Source organism: Pelodiscus sinensis, chromosome 15 (assembly GCF_052426305.1).
Source record: "Pelodiscus sinensis isolate ZL-2025 chromosome 15, ASM5242630v1, whole genome shotgun sequence".
Taxonomy (NCBI): Eukaryota; Metazoa; Chordata; order Testudines; family Trionychidae; genus Pelodiscus; species Pelodiscus sinensis.
Window position 1 is genome coordinate 41,694,198 of NC_143066.1, and position 17,358 is coordinate 41,711,555.

The window sequence follows — 17,358 nt, forward strand, 5'->3', positions numbered from 1 at the left end:
TCCTGTTGCGTCTGTTCGGGAAGGACTCCTGCTGTTTCCATAGGTGAACGTGGCGGTGTTCCAGTGCCAAATGCTTTGAGATGTTTGCCCTGTCTCCTTGTATTTGTCGTCTTACCCTGCGGGTCCAGAGCTGCTGACATAAAGTCCTAAGTACAGAATCACAAGTGCTGGAGCCAAAGGGCTCTTGGGAACAGTGTCCACATGAAAGGTCGTAATCTTCGAGAGATTGCTCATGTGCATTCCTGTGTGTGTGCGCGCTGTGTGCACAGACGTCGAAGACTTTCCCTAGCGCAGGGTGGGGAACCCTTTTGGGTCGGGGGCCACTGACCCACAGAAAAGTCAGTCAGAGGCCATGCACAAGCAGCAAAAAAAAAAAAACCCACCCCTCACTGAGTGGCCCCCAAGTGAGAAGAAAGACATTCTCCACCTTCCCCTCACACACTGAGCCTTGAGGGGCCCAGGCTAGATGATTGTGTGTTCCAGCCTCATGGCGGGTTGGAGCACCAGCACAGGCTCCCCAATGCTGCAGGGGGCCCTGAGCCTCGGGGGGCTGGATCCAGGCAAATTGGGGGTCACTCCCAGCCCCTGGGCCTTAAGTTCCCCACCCCTACCCTAGCGGTACCCATTGGGTTGGCTCTGGCGTCCGCTGTAGTGACGACTTGTGGTGTCACATACGTTCCCCACCAAGCTGACTCCTGCCTTGGTTCCTTCTCTTCGCCAGTGATGGTCTCTGGAGCATCTGACTGCTTGGGTCCCGGGTAGTTTGTCCCTGGCAGGGCATTCTTTTGTTTGAGCAACTTGGAGTAGTTAGCTGGTGGGGAGGTCCCCCTCTTCCTGTTCATGCTCCTTGGGCATGTAGCAGCCCCCGGGTTTCAAGCAGCATGCGAAGTGTGGCCAGCATATGTCTAGAGGCAATTCTCCCATCGCCTGCTTGTAGTGTCTTGGAGAGGGTGACCTGCTGGTTAAATATATCTGCAACGGGGGGGGGCGTTAAACCATGAACCAGTAAGGGGAGGGACCAGCGGCTTGAACGGATCCTCATGGAGTTGGCACTTGGGCTTCAGCCAGCCGCGCTGACGCCATCGGTGCGCAGCACAGCGGCCTCCGTGCTGAGACTCGGGCTCTGCCCCATAAAAGCGGCATTGGCACCATTCCCTGGCACAGAAGCCTCGCTCGTCTCCCAGCACCGATCTTGTTCCCTGGCACGGCACAAGGTGATGGCGACGGACAGGGCCTGTCCCACTCCAGGAGGTCCAGTAAGGCTCTGAAGTTGGCCTGCACCACACCCATCCTAGCAGAGCGCTTCAGCCCCAGCACCGTTGACTCTGCCCCACGGGCTGGTCCGTCGAGTGCAGTGGCGGTAGTCTCCCTGGCGCCAATGGTAGCGGACGTGGACTTTGACCTCGCTCACACTAGACACGTTTGAGGTGGTGCAGGACCTCATTGAACTGAAGGCGCTGGCACCGTTCGAGGCGCAGACCTTCCCTCGGCAGCGGCAACAGCACCCGCCATCTGCACCCACGTTCACACCACCGGGAGCATCGAAGCCCGGGCCCTACCTGGCACTGCGCACCGCACTGGTGGCGCCGCCTCAGGCACGGACTACGGCTTCACCACTGCCGCAGCACCAGTGTCCCCTTCAGCACTGTAGGAAGCCTGCTGCCGTGAGTATCCACGCCTGGCCGCCTCGGCACTGATCTCTAGCACGATCTGGGTCTGTCCTCCCGTGGTCGGCATCAGACTACACGTGGGAGTTGGAGACGAATCTCTCATGGGCCCTGCCTCTCAGGTACCTCACTGGCACCTTCAACTCAGGCGCCACCCTCTGCCACACCAGGACCTGAGGGGACAGGGGAACAGGCTGTGGTGGGGGAAACCAATGGCCCCTCTCACTTACCCCAGCCAGCCGGGGATGTGGAAGGAGAGCGGGCAGGCCAGGGTGACCCAGTTCCACTGGTGGCCTCTTCTTTGACCTCACCGAATGAGGCCATGGCAAAAGCCACCCTATCCCCTTCCTCCATCTCCTGGCGGAGGAGGTGGTGGAAGGGTCAGACCCTGTCAAGGATGGTCTGGCATGGGTGGCCCTGTCTCTGATTAAGTCAATTCAGATGACCCCCAAGGTGCTCTGGCAGACCCCAGCCAGGATCACACCCACGGCCAAGGGCCACAGCGGGAGTACAAACACCTGTGTGCCCACCCTCAGCCGGGCTCGGTGGTGGTGGCGGTGGATGACCACGGAGAGAATCGGGGACAACCTTGTCCTGCCCCGAAGAATAAGGACATTCAAATGCTGGACCTCTTCGGGCACGAGGCCTGTTTGACTGAGAGACTTCAGCGGCGGGTCTCAAACCAGCACTCTCCAAATTCCAGGATCTTCTCCCCTCAGATGCCCAGCAGGAATTCTCAGCTGCTGCAGGAAGCCCACGTGCTCCCCCAAATGGCCGTGCCAGTGGCCACGGCCATAGCGACGAGGCAGAACTCATGGCGGCAGGTGTCCAGCCTCCTGGTGGGGGTGCAGCGCACCAGTCAGGACCTGCCATTCGACAGGGCAGACCTGTTTGCTGAAAAGAGGCTCACGCCTGCACAGCCTCAAGGACCCCCAGGTTACCCTGAAGTCCTTGGGTGTTCATCCTCTGGCCCCTCAGCACTGCCAGTTTAGGCCACATCACCTGTCACCTTTCTGTCCTGGGCCCCCTCAACAGGACCAGGGAGGGACGCCACGGGCCACCGTAACAGGAGGGAGCCTCAGCATTCCTCCCTGGCTCAGAGGCAAGGGCCCAAGCCTAATTGTTGAGGGTGCACCCGAGGGGGGAGCACCAGAGCCTGTCCCAGAACAGTCTCCTCCCTTTGGGAATCATCTGTCCCACTTCACTGTGCCTGGACTCAGATTACCTCAGACCGCCGAGTCCTGAGCATGGTGTTAGTGGGAGATTTCTATCCAGTTGTGTACTCTCCCCTGCTCCCACCCCCTTTTCCCATCCCTCTTCAGGGACCCTTCTCACAAGCAGCTCTTTGTCCAGGAGTTGAAATCGCCCCCACAGTGAGGAGCAATAGAGGAAGTCCTGCAGGAGCTCAGAGGCAGGAGGTTTTACTCCCAGTTCTTCCTTATCCCGAAGGCCAAAAGGGGTCTGCGCCCCAGCCTGGATTTCAGAAACCCGATTGTGTTCATACCAAGGCTCATGTTTCCATAGTGTCCCTGGCCTCTCTCATCACCTCCCTGGATCCAGGGGACTGGTACGCCCCTCCCCCCCCATCTCAAGGACTCGTACTTCCATATCTCTGTTATCGGGGCCCACTGCCACTTCCTCCATTTTGTGCTGGTGAACTGGCATTACCAGCTCAAGTTGCTGCCCTTCTGCCTGGCCACAGCGCCTTGGATATTTACAGAGTGCATGTGGTGATGGCCGCATTCCTGCCGAGGAAACCGGGTACAAATCGTCCCGTACCTGGAGGACTGGCTGATCAAGGGCAGGTTATGGGAGCAGGTGCTCAGGCACGTGGAACTGGTCACGGCTACGTTTTCCCGTGATCCTCAAAGTCCTTTTTGTCCAAGGTGGCATAGCCTTTTCACGTCAATCAGGATATTTTTCTCCGTTTTCTTCCCTAATGCCGCGGGCGGGGAGCAGGCGCTACGTTGACTGGAAGTGAGGCGTGCCCTCGCTTTCTATACTGAGCAAACTAAACCATTGCGCCGGTCCACGCAGCTGCTTGTCTGTAGTGCGGAAGGCCTGACCAATTATGTCGCAGCGCCTGTTGTCTTAGGTCACTGTGCATCAGGCTGTGCTGTGACTTGGCCACGGTGCCGGTCCTGCCTATCCCAGCACATTCCACTCTGGCACAAGCCTCAGCAGTGGCCCTTCTGGCACAAGTCCCAATCAGAACATCTGCAGGACGGCTATGTGGGTCTCCGTGCACAGCCTCCCGACTCATTACACCCTCCCCCAGCAGTGCTGTGAAGATGCAATGTTTGGAAGGGCTGTACCGCACTCAGCAATGCGTGGAGGTCCCACCCCTCCTCGATACATGCACAATCACTCGGAGAGAGAACGGTCTGACTGTTGTTCTTCGAGTTGTGCTGCTTATGTCCGTTCCAGACCCACTTCCCCTCTGTCAGACTGTTCCAGCAATAAGGAGCTGAAGCAGGAGTCAGGTCAGCCGGGGTATATATACAACCCCGTGAGGTGTCACCACTAGGGAAGTCTTCCAACAATCGTGCCTGCTACACACTTGCATGCACATATTGGAATGGACATGAGCCACATGCCTCAAAGAACAACAGTTGCAGAAGGTAAGTAACGGTTGTTTTCTCTGGCTGTTGGAATGTCTTACCTGGGTTTGGAGTTACATAAATAGCAAAAGGGTATTGGACGTTTTAACCAGCTGTTTTAACTGCATCAAAATTTAACTCCGAGCTCTGAATGCTGCTTTCACTGCAAGCAAAGCAAACTAATCTTTATAATTACAAGCGTTGTGTCCTTTTCTCTCCCCTTTTTTCTACACTTTCAGGCTTCTATCCAATTTCCACTTCAGAAATTCCAGGCTTGTATATTTTTCCTTCTTTAGGGCCTTTCTAGTTGCTTTTTTTAATATTTCCTAAAATTGATATTCCCTGATTCTTGCTTCTTCCCCAGCCCCAGTTTCTTTTCCTTCCCCATCCCGTTTGCTTTGCTTCCACATCTCGATTCCTGCTGCTTATGTTGAGCTGGTCTCCTTTGCATTCCTGTTGCCCTACTCGGTAGAAAAGTTGTTTTTTACAGCCTCTGCTGCTGACATCCCCTTGCTTTAGGGCTTGAATGATGTGGAGCAAGTAGATTAGTGCAGGCTGTGCTGCTACACTGCATGCGGCCCCCCAACACTCTGCTTGTGGCCAGACTGAAATCTAAGCTGCCGCTTAATAGCTCCTGTTGGTTGTTATCCAGATCCAGCATCTCGGTAGCTAATGAAGAGGCTATGTAAAAACGTGGCCCACTGGTGGTCATTAAAGATTCCACGGCACTTTTTCCAAGAGTAGGGCTGTTTACCTCTGATCCCCTACCACATTGCAAATTGGGTAATTTCATCTTGCCAGCCTTGAATTCCCCTTCCTGTTTCAACTGGATACAGTAAACTCTTTGGATTAAACTGCTCTGTGTGGTGCTGTACATCATTAAGCAGCTGTTGTGTTCCACTTCCAGCTTTAGCTGCAGGTCCCGGGTGGGAGACGGTCCTGTTGGTGAAATTGCTGGGAGCTACTTTTGAATTGACATGATCTAAATCCAAAGGGTAGCAGCATCCAGGTCACAAGTGAAAGGTTAAATATTTAATATGAATATTAGGTTCTGGAACAAACTAACCTCAGTGAAGGACTGTGTGTCAGTGAGAGAGAGGGGTGGCAGTCTCTAGGAACTGACTGCAGTAGCATTCCAGTGTGCTGAAGAACCAGAATTGGACAATTCTCTTCTTAATGTTTGTTGTATTTCCTGCATATATTTTTGCAGCATTATAGGCAGCTGCTTGTGGCATTCAGAGCAGGAAAACCTCTCCCCACACTTTCGATAAGTAAATCAAATCTGAACGTGCCACAGTCAAGATAAGGTGCATTTTCAGTAGAAATTCAGTGTTTCTCTCTCTCTCCCGCCCATCGCCCCATCCTATTAGTCTTAAAAATATTCCCTCTGCCATGGCTAGACCTTCCCTTTTTAGAGAAGTGCTCCAAGGACGTGATCATGGGAGCATTTCAGACGTGGGAGGTGACTTACACGGAGACTTGCCGAGGTCCGGTCCAGACTGATCACGTACTGGGGATGACATTGATTCTCCAGTGCACAGAGACCAAATACTGGGACTTCACCCCTGCAGCCTGTCCTGCACCCCGGGTGCAATCCCCTTGTGAGCTGGCTGTGGCCGCCTATCCACTCGCTGACCCTCCTCACACCCTGCCTGCAGGCTTCCGGACACTCCTCTGCACTGGCTTTTTTGGAGCTTGAGGTGAAGGCGCAGGGATCCTTGGTGTGAAATGAGCACCCACTCGATTGCCAACAGCAGCTTTGCAGAGAAGCCAGGTCAAGTACTGGAGCATTTTGAGTCTCCTGTCTGCGGTCTCCGCTCTGTGGGTGGTTGTCTCGCATTTCAGAACCGTGGCTGTTGCATCTCTTCACCTGTCAGTTAGTGACCCATTTGCTGGGAGCTCCCAAAGGGCAGGGGTGGCCTGTCTGGCATGGGCATTAACTTGCGGACTCTTTGGAGAGCACATAAGGCAGCACAAATTGGCCTGCGAGGAGAAGGCAGCATCGAGCTGTAGCATTCGCTAGTGAAAACTAAGGATGTTAAGAGGTGGGAAGTTGGCCAGTCATGTAGTCGATACAAATTGTAGCGACCACGCCGTTAGTCGTTAAGGGGATGGCGCTCTGTCCTGGCTTGTGTCTGCTCCGGGAGCAAACCCCGCTGCAGCTCTGCAGTTAAATGTAGTAGGAGCCAGGCAGATCCCCCAGCACCAGCTCCTGCTTTCCCCTCCCCCTTGCTGCCTCTGGTACAGAGGCAGCGGGGTGGGGAAAGCGAGTAGTTGGACTCGACTGGTTGCTTACATCCCTAGAAAGAGATTTACTAGTTCCTAGTGAAAGTGAATAAGTTAGTAAAACAAATTCTGAAATCCTGTGACTCTTTAGCTGTATGTGGAAAAATGCTGCCCCATGGTTCATGTGCAGGATTTACAGCAGGGGCGGGCAATAAAACGGCAAGGGTTAGCCACAGCAGGCCGCTGCCGCTGTATTTACTGTACCTCCCCAGAGACCAGCAGTCTCAGCTCCCGGCCAGTGGGAGTGGTGGGAAGCCACGTGGACTGGAAGACCATTTCCCACCGCTGCCATTGGCCAGACACAGCGATCCGCAGCCCGTGGGAGCTGTGATCACCTGTACCGATGGAGGCACAGGTAAATATAGAGGTGGGGGGGGCTAATCCTGGTGAACCAGATCTGGCCTGCAGGCCAGTATATGGCCCACCCCGCCCCCCCACCCCCACCCCCCCGACATGCAGGAATAAAGCAAATTGTAAACAGAGATCTGATGGCAAAATGCCCCCTAAGTTTCCAGAGTTGTTCTCCTTGGTAATGGGCTGAGATCTCTGCCATTTCGCGCAGCAATGGGGGCTCTCCTGCTGGCGCTGTAAGCTCCCTTTGCCTGTCTGCTCGCTGCTCAGTGTCACCCTGTGGCTTTGCCAGAGGGATCGCTTAGGGAACTGGGGAGAGTGTGGAATGCCAGAGTCAATACAGCCTGTTCGTTAAGCTTGAACCCTGAATACCGGGTCATCCTACAAGAATGGTCAGAGAGCTTCCATGCTTCTGGTTTGGGAGACTGCCCCGTTCGTACTCTGGCTCCAAATCCCAGCTGCTTCTGTAGCAGATGCAGAGAGCACAGGGTGGGGGAAGTAGCCTGTTTTTGTTGTTCAGTGTTGAATCCAAATTCATATTGTTTGTGGACAAAACACCAAAGATGCCTGAGCAGCTCCTTGCCAAGTGTCCGTAGATCTCTGCAAAACACAGTTCAGTTGCCCAGGCAGGTACCCTTTGAATAGCTCAAACAAGCCCAGCTAGAAGGTCTGCTGAATAGGGCCCCCGTTGGGAGAGCCCTTAAGAAGCCAACTTCAGAATGAGGCTTTGCATTGAGTGACAGCCCTACTTTGCTGCACAGATAGGGTCACAGATATTCACTCCACGTGAACTCTTTGGGATTCGGGAGACTCGAAATAAAGATCTTGGCTTGTGACTGGAAACTTTGATACAGAGCTGAGCTCGGGATTCAGGAAGTTTGGGTTTCGTTTTTCAAATGTTTACTTCGGCGTGTGTGTGGAGTGTTCGTATTTGGTCTGGTTCATAATCTCATCAGTGGCTCCTTCCACTTTCATTTCTGCATGAAGGCCTCGCCTGAGAGCTCAGTGCTTGCACTGCCGTGCTTGCATCTGTAGTAACTTTGCTGTGTTAAATATTCTAATGTCCTCAAAATACAACCGAGTAAATGGGAAGCATGCACCAAGCAGCGCAAAGTGATATGGGCTTAAATGATGGTTAGGATCGAGTGGCATTAGCAGAAGAAACGTCTCTTCTCTCTGGTTCCTAACCCATTGTATTTCTAGGAGTGAACTCAAACTTGAATGTGAACATGGATATGAGCAGTATTAAGGAGCCGCAATCCCGACTGAGGAAATGGACAACTGTGGACAGTGTTTCTGTTAACACCTCATTGGATCAAAATTCCAGCAAACATGGTATGTGGGACGCCCGGTCAGTGAGAATGCTGATGCTGAGCACGTATCAGAGAGAACGTCTCAAGGTCTGGGTGCATGTGAAACCTCCATTCAGTGGGAGTCCCATTGTCACTGGTCCATGGTTATGGTCTGTCAAAATTTCTATTAAAATCTCTTCTAAAATGCTACTTTAGACTCAGCCCCAGCTAGCCCTATTTCATGGGTAAGTAGAGGAAGGATTTTTTTAAAGCTTCATTGAGATGTGGGGACGAGGCCTGTTTTTAAAGCCATGTTTCTCAAAGTGGTCTGCGGGTCCTCTCTGAGAAACCTGCTTATTGGCTGGGCTGCCACCTGCTGCGGCTCCTCTTGGCTGCAAACGACAAACCGGAGCCAATGGGAGCTGTGAGGCTCTGTGGTTGTGGAGCCGGTAAATAAACCACAGCGGCCAGCTAGCAGGTTTCTCAGAGTGGATCTGCAGACCTGGTTTAAAGTGTGGCCATTAATGCAAGTTCCTACATTAGTCCAGATTGCAGCACTGCATTTTTTATTTTAAACCAGTCTTGCATTTCTCCAGCTTTTAAAAATTTTGAAACTGATCCCAATGTGTTAATCTAATCCTATAGGATTAACTCCAGATTTATACTTGGTGTGTGTGTACATATAAACACGTGGTGCTTGCAAAGGGGGGCGAAAAGGAATAGGCGTACCATACTCCATGCTAGAATAAGCAAACAAGTCCTGCGACACAGATCAGTGCTGTGATTCTGTGACCAGGATTCAATTGGCATTTTAACAATGCTTAAACTAACTGAATTCTCATCTGACTGAAACTTGACACCGTCTTCTGATGAAACGTAAAAAACAACGAATAGTCTCACAGCACCTTAGAGACTAACAAAACATGTAGATGGGATCATGAGCTTTCGTGGGGATATGCTGATTAGGCCTCAGTTTGGAGTCTTGTGTCCAGTTCTGGGCCCCACGTTTCAAGGAAGATGTGGAGAAATTGGAGAAGGTGCAGAGAAGAGCAGCAAGAACGATGAAAGGTCTAGAGAACACGACCTATGAAGGAAGACTGAAAGAATTGGGCTTGTTTAGTTTGGAACGGAGAAGGCTGGGAGGGAACGTGAGAGCAGTTTTCAGGTATCTAAAGGGTGTCACAAAGAGGAGGGAGAAAAATTGTTCTCCTTGGTCTCTGAGAATAGGACAAGACGCAATGGGCTTAAACTGCAGCAAGGGAGGTTGAGGTTGGACATTAGAGAAAACCTCCTGTCAGGGTGATGAAACACTGGAATAAGTTGCCTAGGGAGGTTGTGGAATCTCCATCTCTGGAGATATTTTAAGAGCAAGTTAGACAGACCTCTATTTTGGGTGGTCGAACAGGTAATGATCAAGCGATCTCTCTCCTGCCATCCATCTCTACCCTCTGACAGACAGAGGCTAGAGACACCATTCCTTACCCGTACTGGCTAATAGCCATTAATGGACTTAACCTCCCTTAATTTATCTAGTTCTCTTTTAAACCCTATTATAGTCCTAGCCTTCACAACCTCCTCAGGCAAGGAGTTCCACAGGTTGACTATGCGCTGTGTGAAGAAGAACTTCCTTTTATTTGTTTTAAACCTGCTACCCATTAGTTTCATTTGGTGGCCCCTACTTCTTATATTATGGGAACAAGTAAATAGCTTTTCCTTATTCACTTTCTCCACACTACTCATGATTTTATAGACCTCGATCATATTCCCCCCTTGTCTCCTCTTTTCCAAACTGAAAAGTCCCCGTCTCTTTAACCTCTCCTCATATGAGACCCGTTCCAAACCCCTCATCATTTTAGTTGCCCTTCTCTGAACCTTTTCTAATGCCAGTAGATCTTTTTTGAGATGAGGAGGCCACATCTGTACGCAGTATCTCGTTGCAGTTCAGTTCTGGGCGTGCTTTAGTTATAGTTTCAGATTTGTCAGCTGCTTTACCACAATGGAAAGTCCTCGTTGCCCTAAACATTGTGGCATTATCCTAGAACTGCACTTGTTTGTCTGCAAGCGAATCATCCTCCATGCATGCACGGAGATTGTGGTACCCTTACCTTGTGGGGTAACTCATGTTTCTGAACAGAGTTGGAAACTTCATGGTTCTGACCCTGCTGTGGCTTATACAAAATACCTATGTGCAGGGAAGTTATCACTGCTTCACCAATAGGTTATGATGACAATTATGTCTGTGTGCTGATAGCGCCAGGGTCATAGTTTGTGTGATAACTAGTCCATCTCCTGGTGGGGGCTTACGTGGAACAGAGTATGGCGTGCAAGATGCTTTCTGCTCCAGCTCTCCACCCTCTTGTGGTTGTATGTAAAACTGGTTCGAAAAATGACAGCACATTACAACTTAAGGTTTATTCAGGCCTACAGCCAGTGCTCCTTGGCGTTCCCTCACCATTGTGAGCATGATCAGAAAGTGGATTAATGTTCTAGTTACCCGGTTGGTGCTGGCATTCTGTTTTGTGTCAGATGCTGTTGGCCAACAGGTTTATTTAAAAAACTAAAACCCCTTTTCAATGGATTTACTACGTAATTTGTACAGGCTTTTGGAGACTGAATAAGCAGTTACACTCTGCATTTTCAAATGGATCTAGGAGTCGTCTTGTAGACTACAGTCTTACCCATGAATTTATCTGCAAGATTTTCTAGATCACTGTTTCGTTTGAAAATTCATATTCATTTACAAACTTCAGATTTTCTGGCAGATGTTTCCTTTTGGCATCTGGGTGTTGTGGTGTTTAGTGTGTTGGTAAATAGTTCCTTCATGCCAGCTAATGGGGCAGTTTGCAAGCACTTCAACAGTGGAAAAGAGGGGAACCCTACAGACTCTTGCTGAGAGCCATGCTTCTACCACGGGAGTGCATCCATGTGGTATTTTTGTTAAGGACCACAAACAGGTAAAACATGGCGAGTTTGAGACTCTTGATCTGACTACTGAAGGCAATCCATCATCTTGTGAGCTGGAGCATCAGCCAGAGGCACGTTTTTAATCCGAGAAAAACTTGCAGATGTCCCACTTCACTACTAAGACTTAAATACCCCGTGCCCACTGCAAGCCTGACATGACACAATCCGGAGCTAAAAGTGGACCCCGTTGTTTCTCTCAGCTGTTTGGTATGAATATGCCACTTGGTGGAGAAGAATATTTGCTAATCCCGTTTTCGTTAATAGGTGCTATTTCAAGTGGTTTTCGGCTGGAAGATTCCCCATTTGTTCCATATGACTTTATGAACAGCAGCAATTCACCAGCCAGTCCTCCGGGATCTGTTGGGGATGGCTGGCCACGTGCCAAATCGCCTAATGGCTCTAGCAGTGTTAACTGGCCACCAGGTAAAATATCACATTAGTTCACACATTGCATTGCCTGCATTCTGTCTCCTCAGCAGTGTCTCTGCTGCGTTTCAGGCATCAGAAGTACAAATCATTGTGGCCGTGCATGTAATGATGTTGTTGAGGTCTTGCTGATATGGCCAACCTATTGACAGGTACCATGTCCCCATCCTTGGAAATTTTGCCCCAGTGACAGAGGTGCAAAAAAGAAGTGAGAGAATTAATATATTATTCACTTTCTCAATTTAGCAGCCTCACCACATTGACATATAGATCATGAGTAAATGTCTGTAGGACTTTGACAGGAATTTCCTGTAACAGGAAATCACCCAACTCCATGTCTCTAAACTTCTGGTTTTTTGGATCTTTATTCCTAGAATTTCGCCCTGGTGAGCCATGGAAAGGTTATCCAAACATTGACCCTGAAACTGACCCTTACGTCACTCCTGGCAGTGTCATAAACAATCTTTCAATTAATACTGTGCGGGAAGTTGACCACCTCAGGGACAGGAACAGTGGTACGTATGCGTGGCTCTCTACTCAGCTACCTGCAGAGACACATTATGTTGACAGACAAGGATTGCCACTTTCCCAGTCTCATTTGACACTTGTTGACAGTACCGGCCTCGTGGCTAGATGACTTCTCTGTGGGTGCAGGGTAACCATGTGCAGAGAATGCTAGCAAGCGGTAGCATGTATCTTAGTGCAGTCCCTTTATAGGGTTTTGAACATATGGGGAAGCAAATCCTAGCCACACTGCAATTGCAAGGCGACCTCAAGCTGTGGTGAGAGGAACTGAGCTGTGTTTTCTGGTCACAGTACGTCTGATGCTGAATTCTTAGGTCTTCAAAGCACTTGCCACTCAGTCTGCTGGGGGAAAGGGCTGAATGGGTTGGGTTAAGGTGTCTCTAATCTGGCAACGTTAAGGCCCACGTGGCCTGGATTTGATTCATGCTTCTAGTTCTTTTTGCCCTGTCACTGAGAGGACTGTTCTTTGTATCATTGACATTTTTAATAGGGTCATCCTCATCTCTGAACACCACGCTGCCTTCAACTAGTGCCTGGTCATCCATTCGTGCCTCCAACTACAATGTTTCCCTCAGCAGTACAGCACAAAGCACTTCAGGTAAGGTCCCGGTGTATTGCTCAAAGTCCAGAGCCAGCTCTCCACGGGCCGGCCCTCTGCGCAGCTCACTGTGGCACTGCATAGTAATTCCAAGGAATATGGAAGGGTTCCTCTGACATTGTTCCCAGTTTCCAGGACAGTGGCTTCTGCTCTTACTTGAATTTCAGCAGAATTCTGGAGCTTTTATGAATTCCCTCCTACTTACACAAAGGCCGAGTAAATCCCTTCTCCCCACAAGCTAGGAAGTTCAGGGGGACAGTCCAGGGCACCTTGGTTCACTCCTTGTAGCTGAATCTGAGATCTGAATTTTGGAAGGATTTCAGACGTTGATCAATAAACCAAAAAGGGAGATGCTTGCAATGGACAGTGGCATAAACGAGCAATGTGTTTCTATTTCACACACTCACGCCAATAAAATAAATATGCACAAAGGCATTTTGAGAGGAGGAGCCCTAGCTGCATAATTATAGTGGCTGCTGTCCTAGTCTCTGAAAATGAGAAAATAACTAACTACGTAGTCCTGCGGTGTGAGGAAAAGCTTCCCAAATATGTGAAGATCTGTAGTGCTAAGGATGGAACGCCATATCTAAAGTCATTTTGTTAATGCCCCCTCTTCACCTCTAAAGAAGTTTGAGTATCTCCAGTCCTCAGTAGTCATTTTTCTGTAGTTAGGTTTTGGAAGGTTTGGATTTTTATTGGAAAATGTCGATAACATCAATTTCGCCATACACACAGACACATTGACAAAGGCTACTTGGATCGAAGTTTACAGACAAGGAAACTAAGAGAAATGCAGCATGAAAACTTGTTAGCTTGACTTAAGGTTATTTACATTGTCAACGTGTGTCAAAATATAGTGTGTGTATTCATGGTTATAAAGCTTTCGCTTTTTGAACCTGGGCATTAATATCATTCAGTAATTTTATGACCCCCTGTAATGTCTCAAAACTCTGACAATTTAAATAGAATAAAATATAACAAAGCTTAAAAATGCACATTGATGCCCATCAAAATTATTTTAAAAATTGAATTCTACCAAACACCAAATTCTGCTAAGCCTGCATATGGATTATCTCTTTGACTTGCTAGAGATGGTGATACATCTTCTTAGGTCAGTGCCTGATGAGTCATAGTGATTGGTGGGCCTAGAAATGTTATCAACTAAATCCTGTATGAAAACTTTCATTGCTCTTCATCTTTCTTTTAGTAGCCAGAAACAGTGATTCCAAATCAACGTGGTCTCCTGGTTCAGTCACTAACACCTCTCTGGCTCATGAGCTGTGGAAGGTCCCTTTGCCACCTAAAAGCATCACTGCTCCGTCCCGCCCACCACCGGGGCTGACAGGCCAGAAACCACCTTTGTCCACATGGGATAACTCCCTTCGTTTGGGTGGAGGATGGGGAAATTCTGATGCCAGATATACCCCTGGTAAGAGTTAAATGTAGGCGGTCGCTGGGCTGTGATTTGAATCCAAAATGTAACTCAAGAATATGGTATCGCGAGATCACTGTGGAACAGAAATCTGTCCATTTCCTAAGAAAACTGCATGTCTGAGGAATCGTTAATGTACAAAGTTGACTCCGGATTGTCTTTGAAATACTGTACATAGTAGAAATGTTTTATGTTCATTGGGACTTGTAGCTCTTAGCTTCCATCTCTTGATCGGGTTGTGCGGTTGGATTAGCGCCCTGATAACCCTGTCTGGAGCTGCGTGCTGAGCTCCTGTATACAGTAAGGGACTGGGTGTGGGCAGTGCAGTGCCTCTTGCAACAAGTGCCAGAGCACAATGCAGAAATACCTCCGGTTTTGCTTTAATTATTTCAAAAAGCATTTAAATTTAAGAAACAACTGAGTAGCTACTGGTCATTTTAATTGCACCCCCAAGCAAAGAAAGGCAGCGTTAAGGCAGGGGTGGGGAACCTGAGGTCTGGGGGCCGAATGTGGCTTGCCTAGATCTGGCCCCCGGCAGCTCAGGCTCCCCCCAGCATTGGGGAACACGCGCTGTCCGGTGCTAAACAGAAGGGTGCGGCGTGATATTGACTCTTTATTTACCCTTGTTTAGGTTCAAGCTGGGGTGAGAGCAGCTCAGGGAGAATAACGAATTGGCTTGTTCTAAAAAACCTTACACCTCAGGTAAGAGTGGCTGGCGGGGGCACTGAGCGTACTAGCCTGCAAGTGCAGCCCTCGGGCAGTAGGCGGCGCTGTAACCTGCCACTAGCGCCTTGGGGACGGCTGGGGCTGTGAACACTTTTACCTCTTGTGTTTGACCCTCAGATCGACGGCTCGACCCTGCGCACTCTGTGCATGCAGCACGGCCCGCTAATAACATTCCACCTGAACCTCCCCCACGGGAATGCTTTGGTCCGCTACAGTTCAAAAGAAGAGGTAGTGAAGGCACAAAAATCTCTGCACATGTAAGTGGGGGTCTCCTGCCGAGGGCTGCTCCTGGTTTTATCGCACCTTTGGGTGGGAGGGGGGCAGGGAGACCAAAGCCTTCAACGTGCAGTGGGACTCGGTCCTGAATCGCAGGCCACTGCAGTGACGTCTGTTCAGGCACTCGGGCAGGGCAGATGAGCCTGCCGGGGTCTCTGCAAACCCTGTTTGTTCTCTTCTCCCTCCCCAGGTGTGTATTAGGGAACACTACTATTCTGGCTGAGTTTGCCAGTGAAGAGGAGATTAGCCGCTTCTTTGCACAAGGCCAGTCTCTGACTCCCTCTCCTGGCTGGCAGTCTTTTGGATCCAGCCAGAATCGACTTGGATCCATTGATGGTTCCCATTCGTTCTCAAACCGTAATGAACTAAATCACTGGAATGGTGCTGGGCTGTCGGGAGCTAGCGGTGGAGACCTTCATGGCACTTCACTTTGGGGGAGCCCCAACTATTCCACAAGCCTGTGGGGTACCCCAAGCAGCAGTGACACCCGGGGAATTAGCAGCCCATCCCCCATCAATGCTTTCCTTTCTGTTGACCACCTAGGTGGAGGTGGAGAGTCCATGTAATCTTTTTACTTTTTCAACTAATAAACTGTGACCTCAAGATGTAACACAGCAGCACTAATTTGGACTTTTCACCTACAGTGGAGGGGGTCACCTGTGGAAACAGTTACTTTCTGCACATTTTCCACTTTGTTTTAGCCCAAAACATATCAGTTTGAATACTTGAATCATGCAGGCCAATATTATAATGTGAAAAAGTATATATTTACACTTCCAGATAGTGCTATCCATATAAAAACTGCTTAGAATGAGCTCATTTGTGTATATTCATCATGTTTATTCTTTTGAATTCCATTCTTTTTTTGCATTTTGCTGATAATGTTGGAGTATGAGCTTTTTTAACTTTGCACTGAATGATGGTCTCTCTGTCTAATCGGCAATATCGGGGAGGCAGCAATTCACGTGTAAATGTTTACTCAAGGATGTTCTTAACAAACAGTGTGCGCTCTCTACTATGCCTTGATGTATGCCTACCTTATTGTGGTATTGTGGCGTCTGAAGATCAAGTTACGATACTGACGTTAGGATTATGAATGAAAGTATTGCACCAGTTTTTTCATGTATAAAACTAAAGAATTTAGCTCTACAGTTTAAAAACTGTGGCCACAGCTGTGACTTGCAACCCATCCTGCAAGCCAGGGGGGTCCTGCACTTTCAATAGGCTTTTCATTTTGTTTTGGGGGTGCCCAAGTTGGGGCCTTCTTGTTTACAGAATATTTTTTTTGTTTTTTGAGAAAAATGTTTACTCTTCCATCATTTTAAAAATTTTTAAAAAGACAAAAAAAATGGAGGCTGAAAGAAGATGCTTTCTATCTCTGGGAATAACGAACAGTGTTTGGCCGTGCCCTTTTGTTTTCTATTCCTGTCTCTAAATCAAAGAGCATGGCTCTCAGGAAAACCAGTTCCCCAGTAAAATCTCCTTGTAGTTTCTTATAGGAAAAAAAAAAACTCAACTTTTAGCACTGATACGACTTATTGCTCTGTAAGACTTTTCTCTGCCAAAAAAAATATGCTTCAAGCTGGAGTTTGACATACCGCTTTCTGATGCTGTCTTTTTATTAGTGAGTGGTGGTGGTTTGCTAATAATCTGTAGTTACACAATTTTTTTGTAATCCCATCGAGTGGCTCTGTTTCTGCTCTTGTGACTGTGTTAATGTTTAACTGTTGTACCTTAAAGCCGAACTGAGTAACTATGCATACTGTAACCAAGTTCTTGGGCTTACAGAATTGTTTGTTGTATAAAAAGTTTTAAATGTTTAAAAGTTCTCGCAAATACTTTCTTGCAAATGTAATGTTACTTTTTTTTTTTTTTTGCCACAAATGGTATTATACTATGCTTGTTTAGTTGAAGAATGAAAGACTAAGCAAGGGTAAAAATTTTAACAGTGCAGAAATCGCCATCATTTCATTGCCTTGATTCTGTTTGTGTCCTAAGATACAAGAGAAGTCAGTGGCTTTTAACTGTTTACAAATAGAACGTGATTGTAAAATGTACAGTTTGGTTGTGTTTGAATTATGAAGTTTCTTCAGATATTAATAAATCATGATGTTTTTGGCTGCTCTGCATATAATTGTCTATTTTTGTGACTTTATTTGTAGGCTGTTTTCTAGACAATGAATCTCAGTGTTGCTATATAACTGTGTGCTCATCG

The 17,358-nt window shown here is 48.6% G+C and overlaps 1 protein-coding gene across 6 annotated transcripts in view; it reads left to right on the plus strand.

The window, feature by feature from the left end:
- The window catches only part of TNRC6A (trinucleotide repeat containing adaptor 6A), an 84,442-nt gene extending 67,176 nt beyond the window's left edge, over positions 1–17,266 (plus strand). For 4 of the 6 annotated variants that reach the window (XM_075899924.2, XM_089769334.1, XM_089769333.1 and 1 more), the window contains 8 exons: positions 8,108–8,239; positions 11,425–11,583; positions 11,961–12,101; positions 12,602–12,709; positions 13,917–14,138; positions 14,773–14,843; positions 14,985–15,124; positions 15,334–17,266. In XM_075899924.2, the coding sequence (XP_075756039.1) occupies positions 8,108–8,239; positions 11,425–11,583; positions 11,961–12,101; positions 12,602–12,709; positions 13,917–14,138; positions 14,773–14,843; positions 14,985–15,124; positions 15,334–15,709 (1,349 nt within the window). In that variant the 3' untranslated portion in view covers positions 15,710–17,266. The remainder of the gene's footprint in view (positions 1–8,107; positions 8,240–11,424; positions 11,584–11,960; positions 12,102–12,601; positions 12,710–13,916; positions 14,139–14,772; positions 14,844–14,984; positions 15,125–15,333) is intronic. The other 2 variants (XM_089769332.1, XM_089769335.1) reach the window with 1 other exon arrangement.
- The last annotated feature ends 92 nt before the right edge of the window (positions 17,267–17,358 follow it).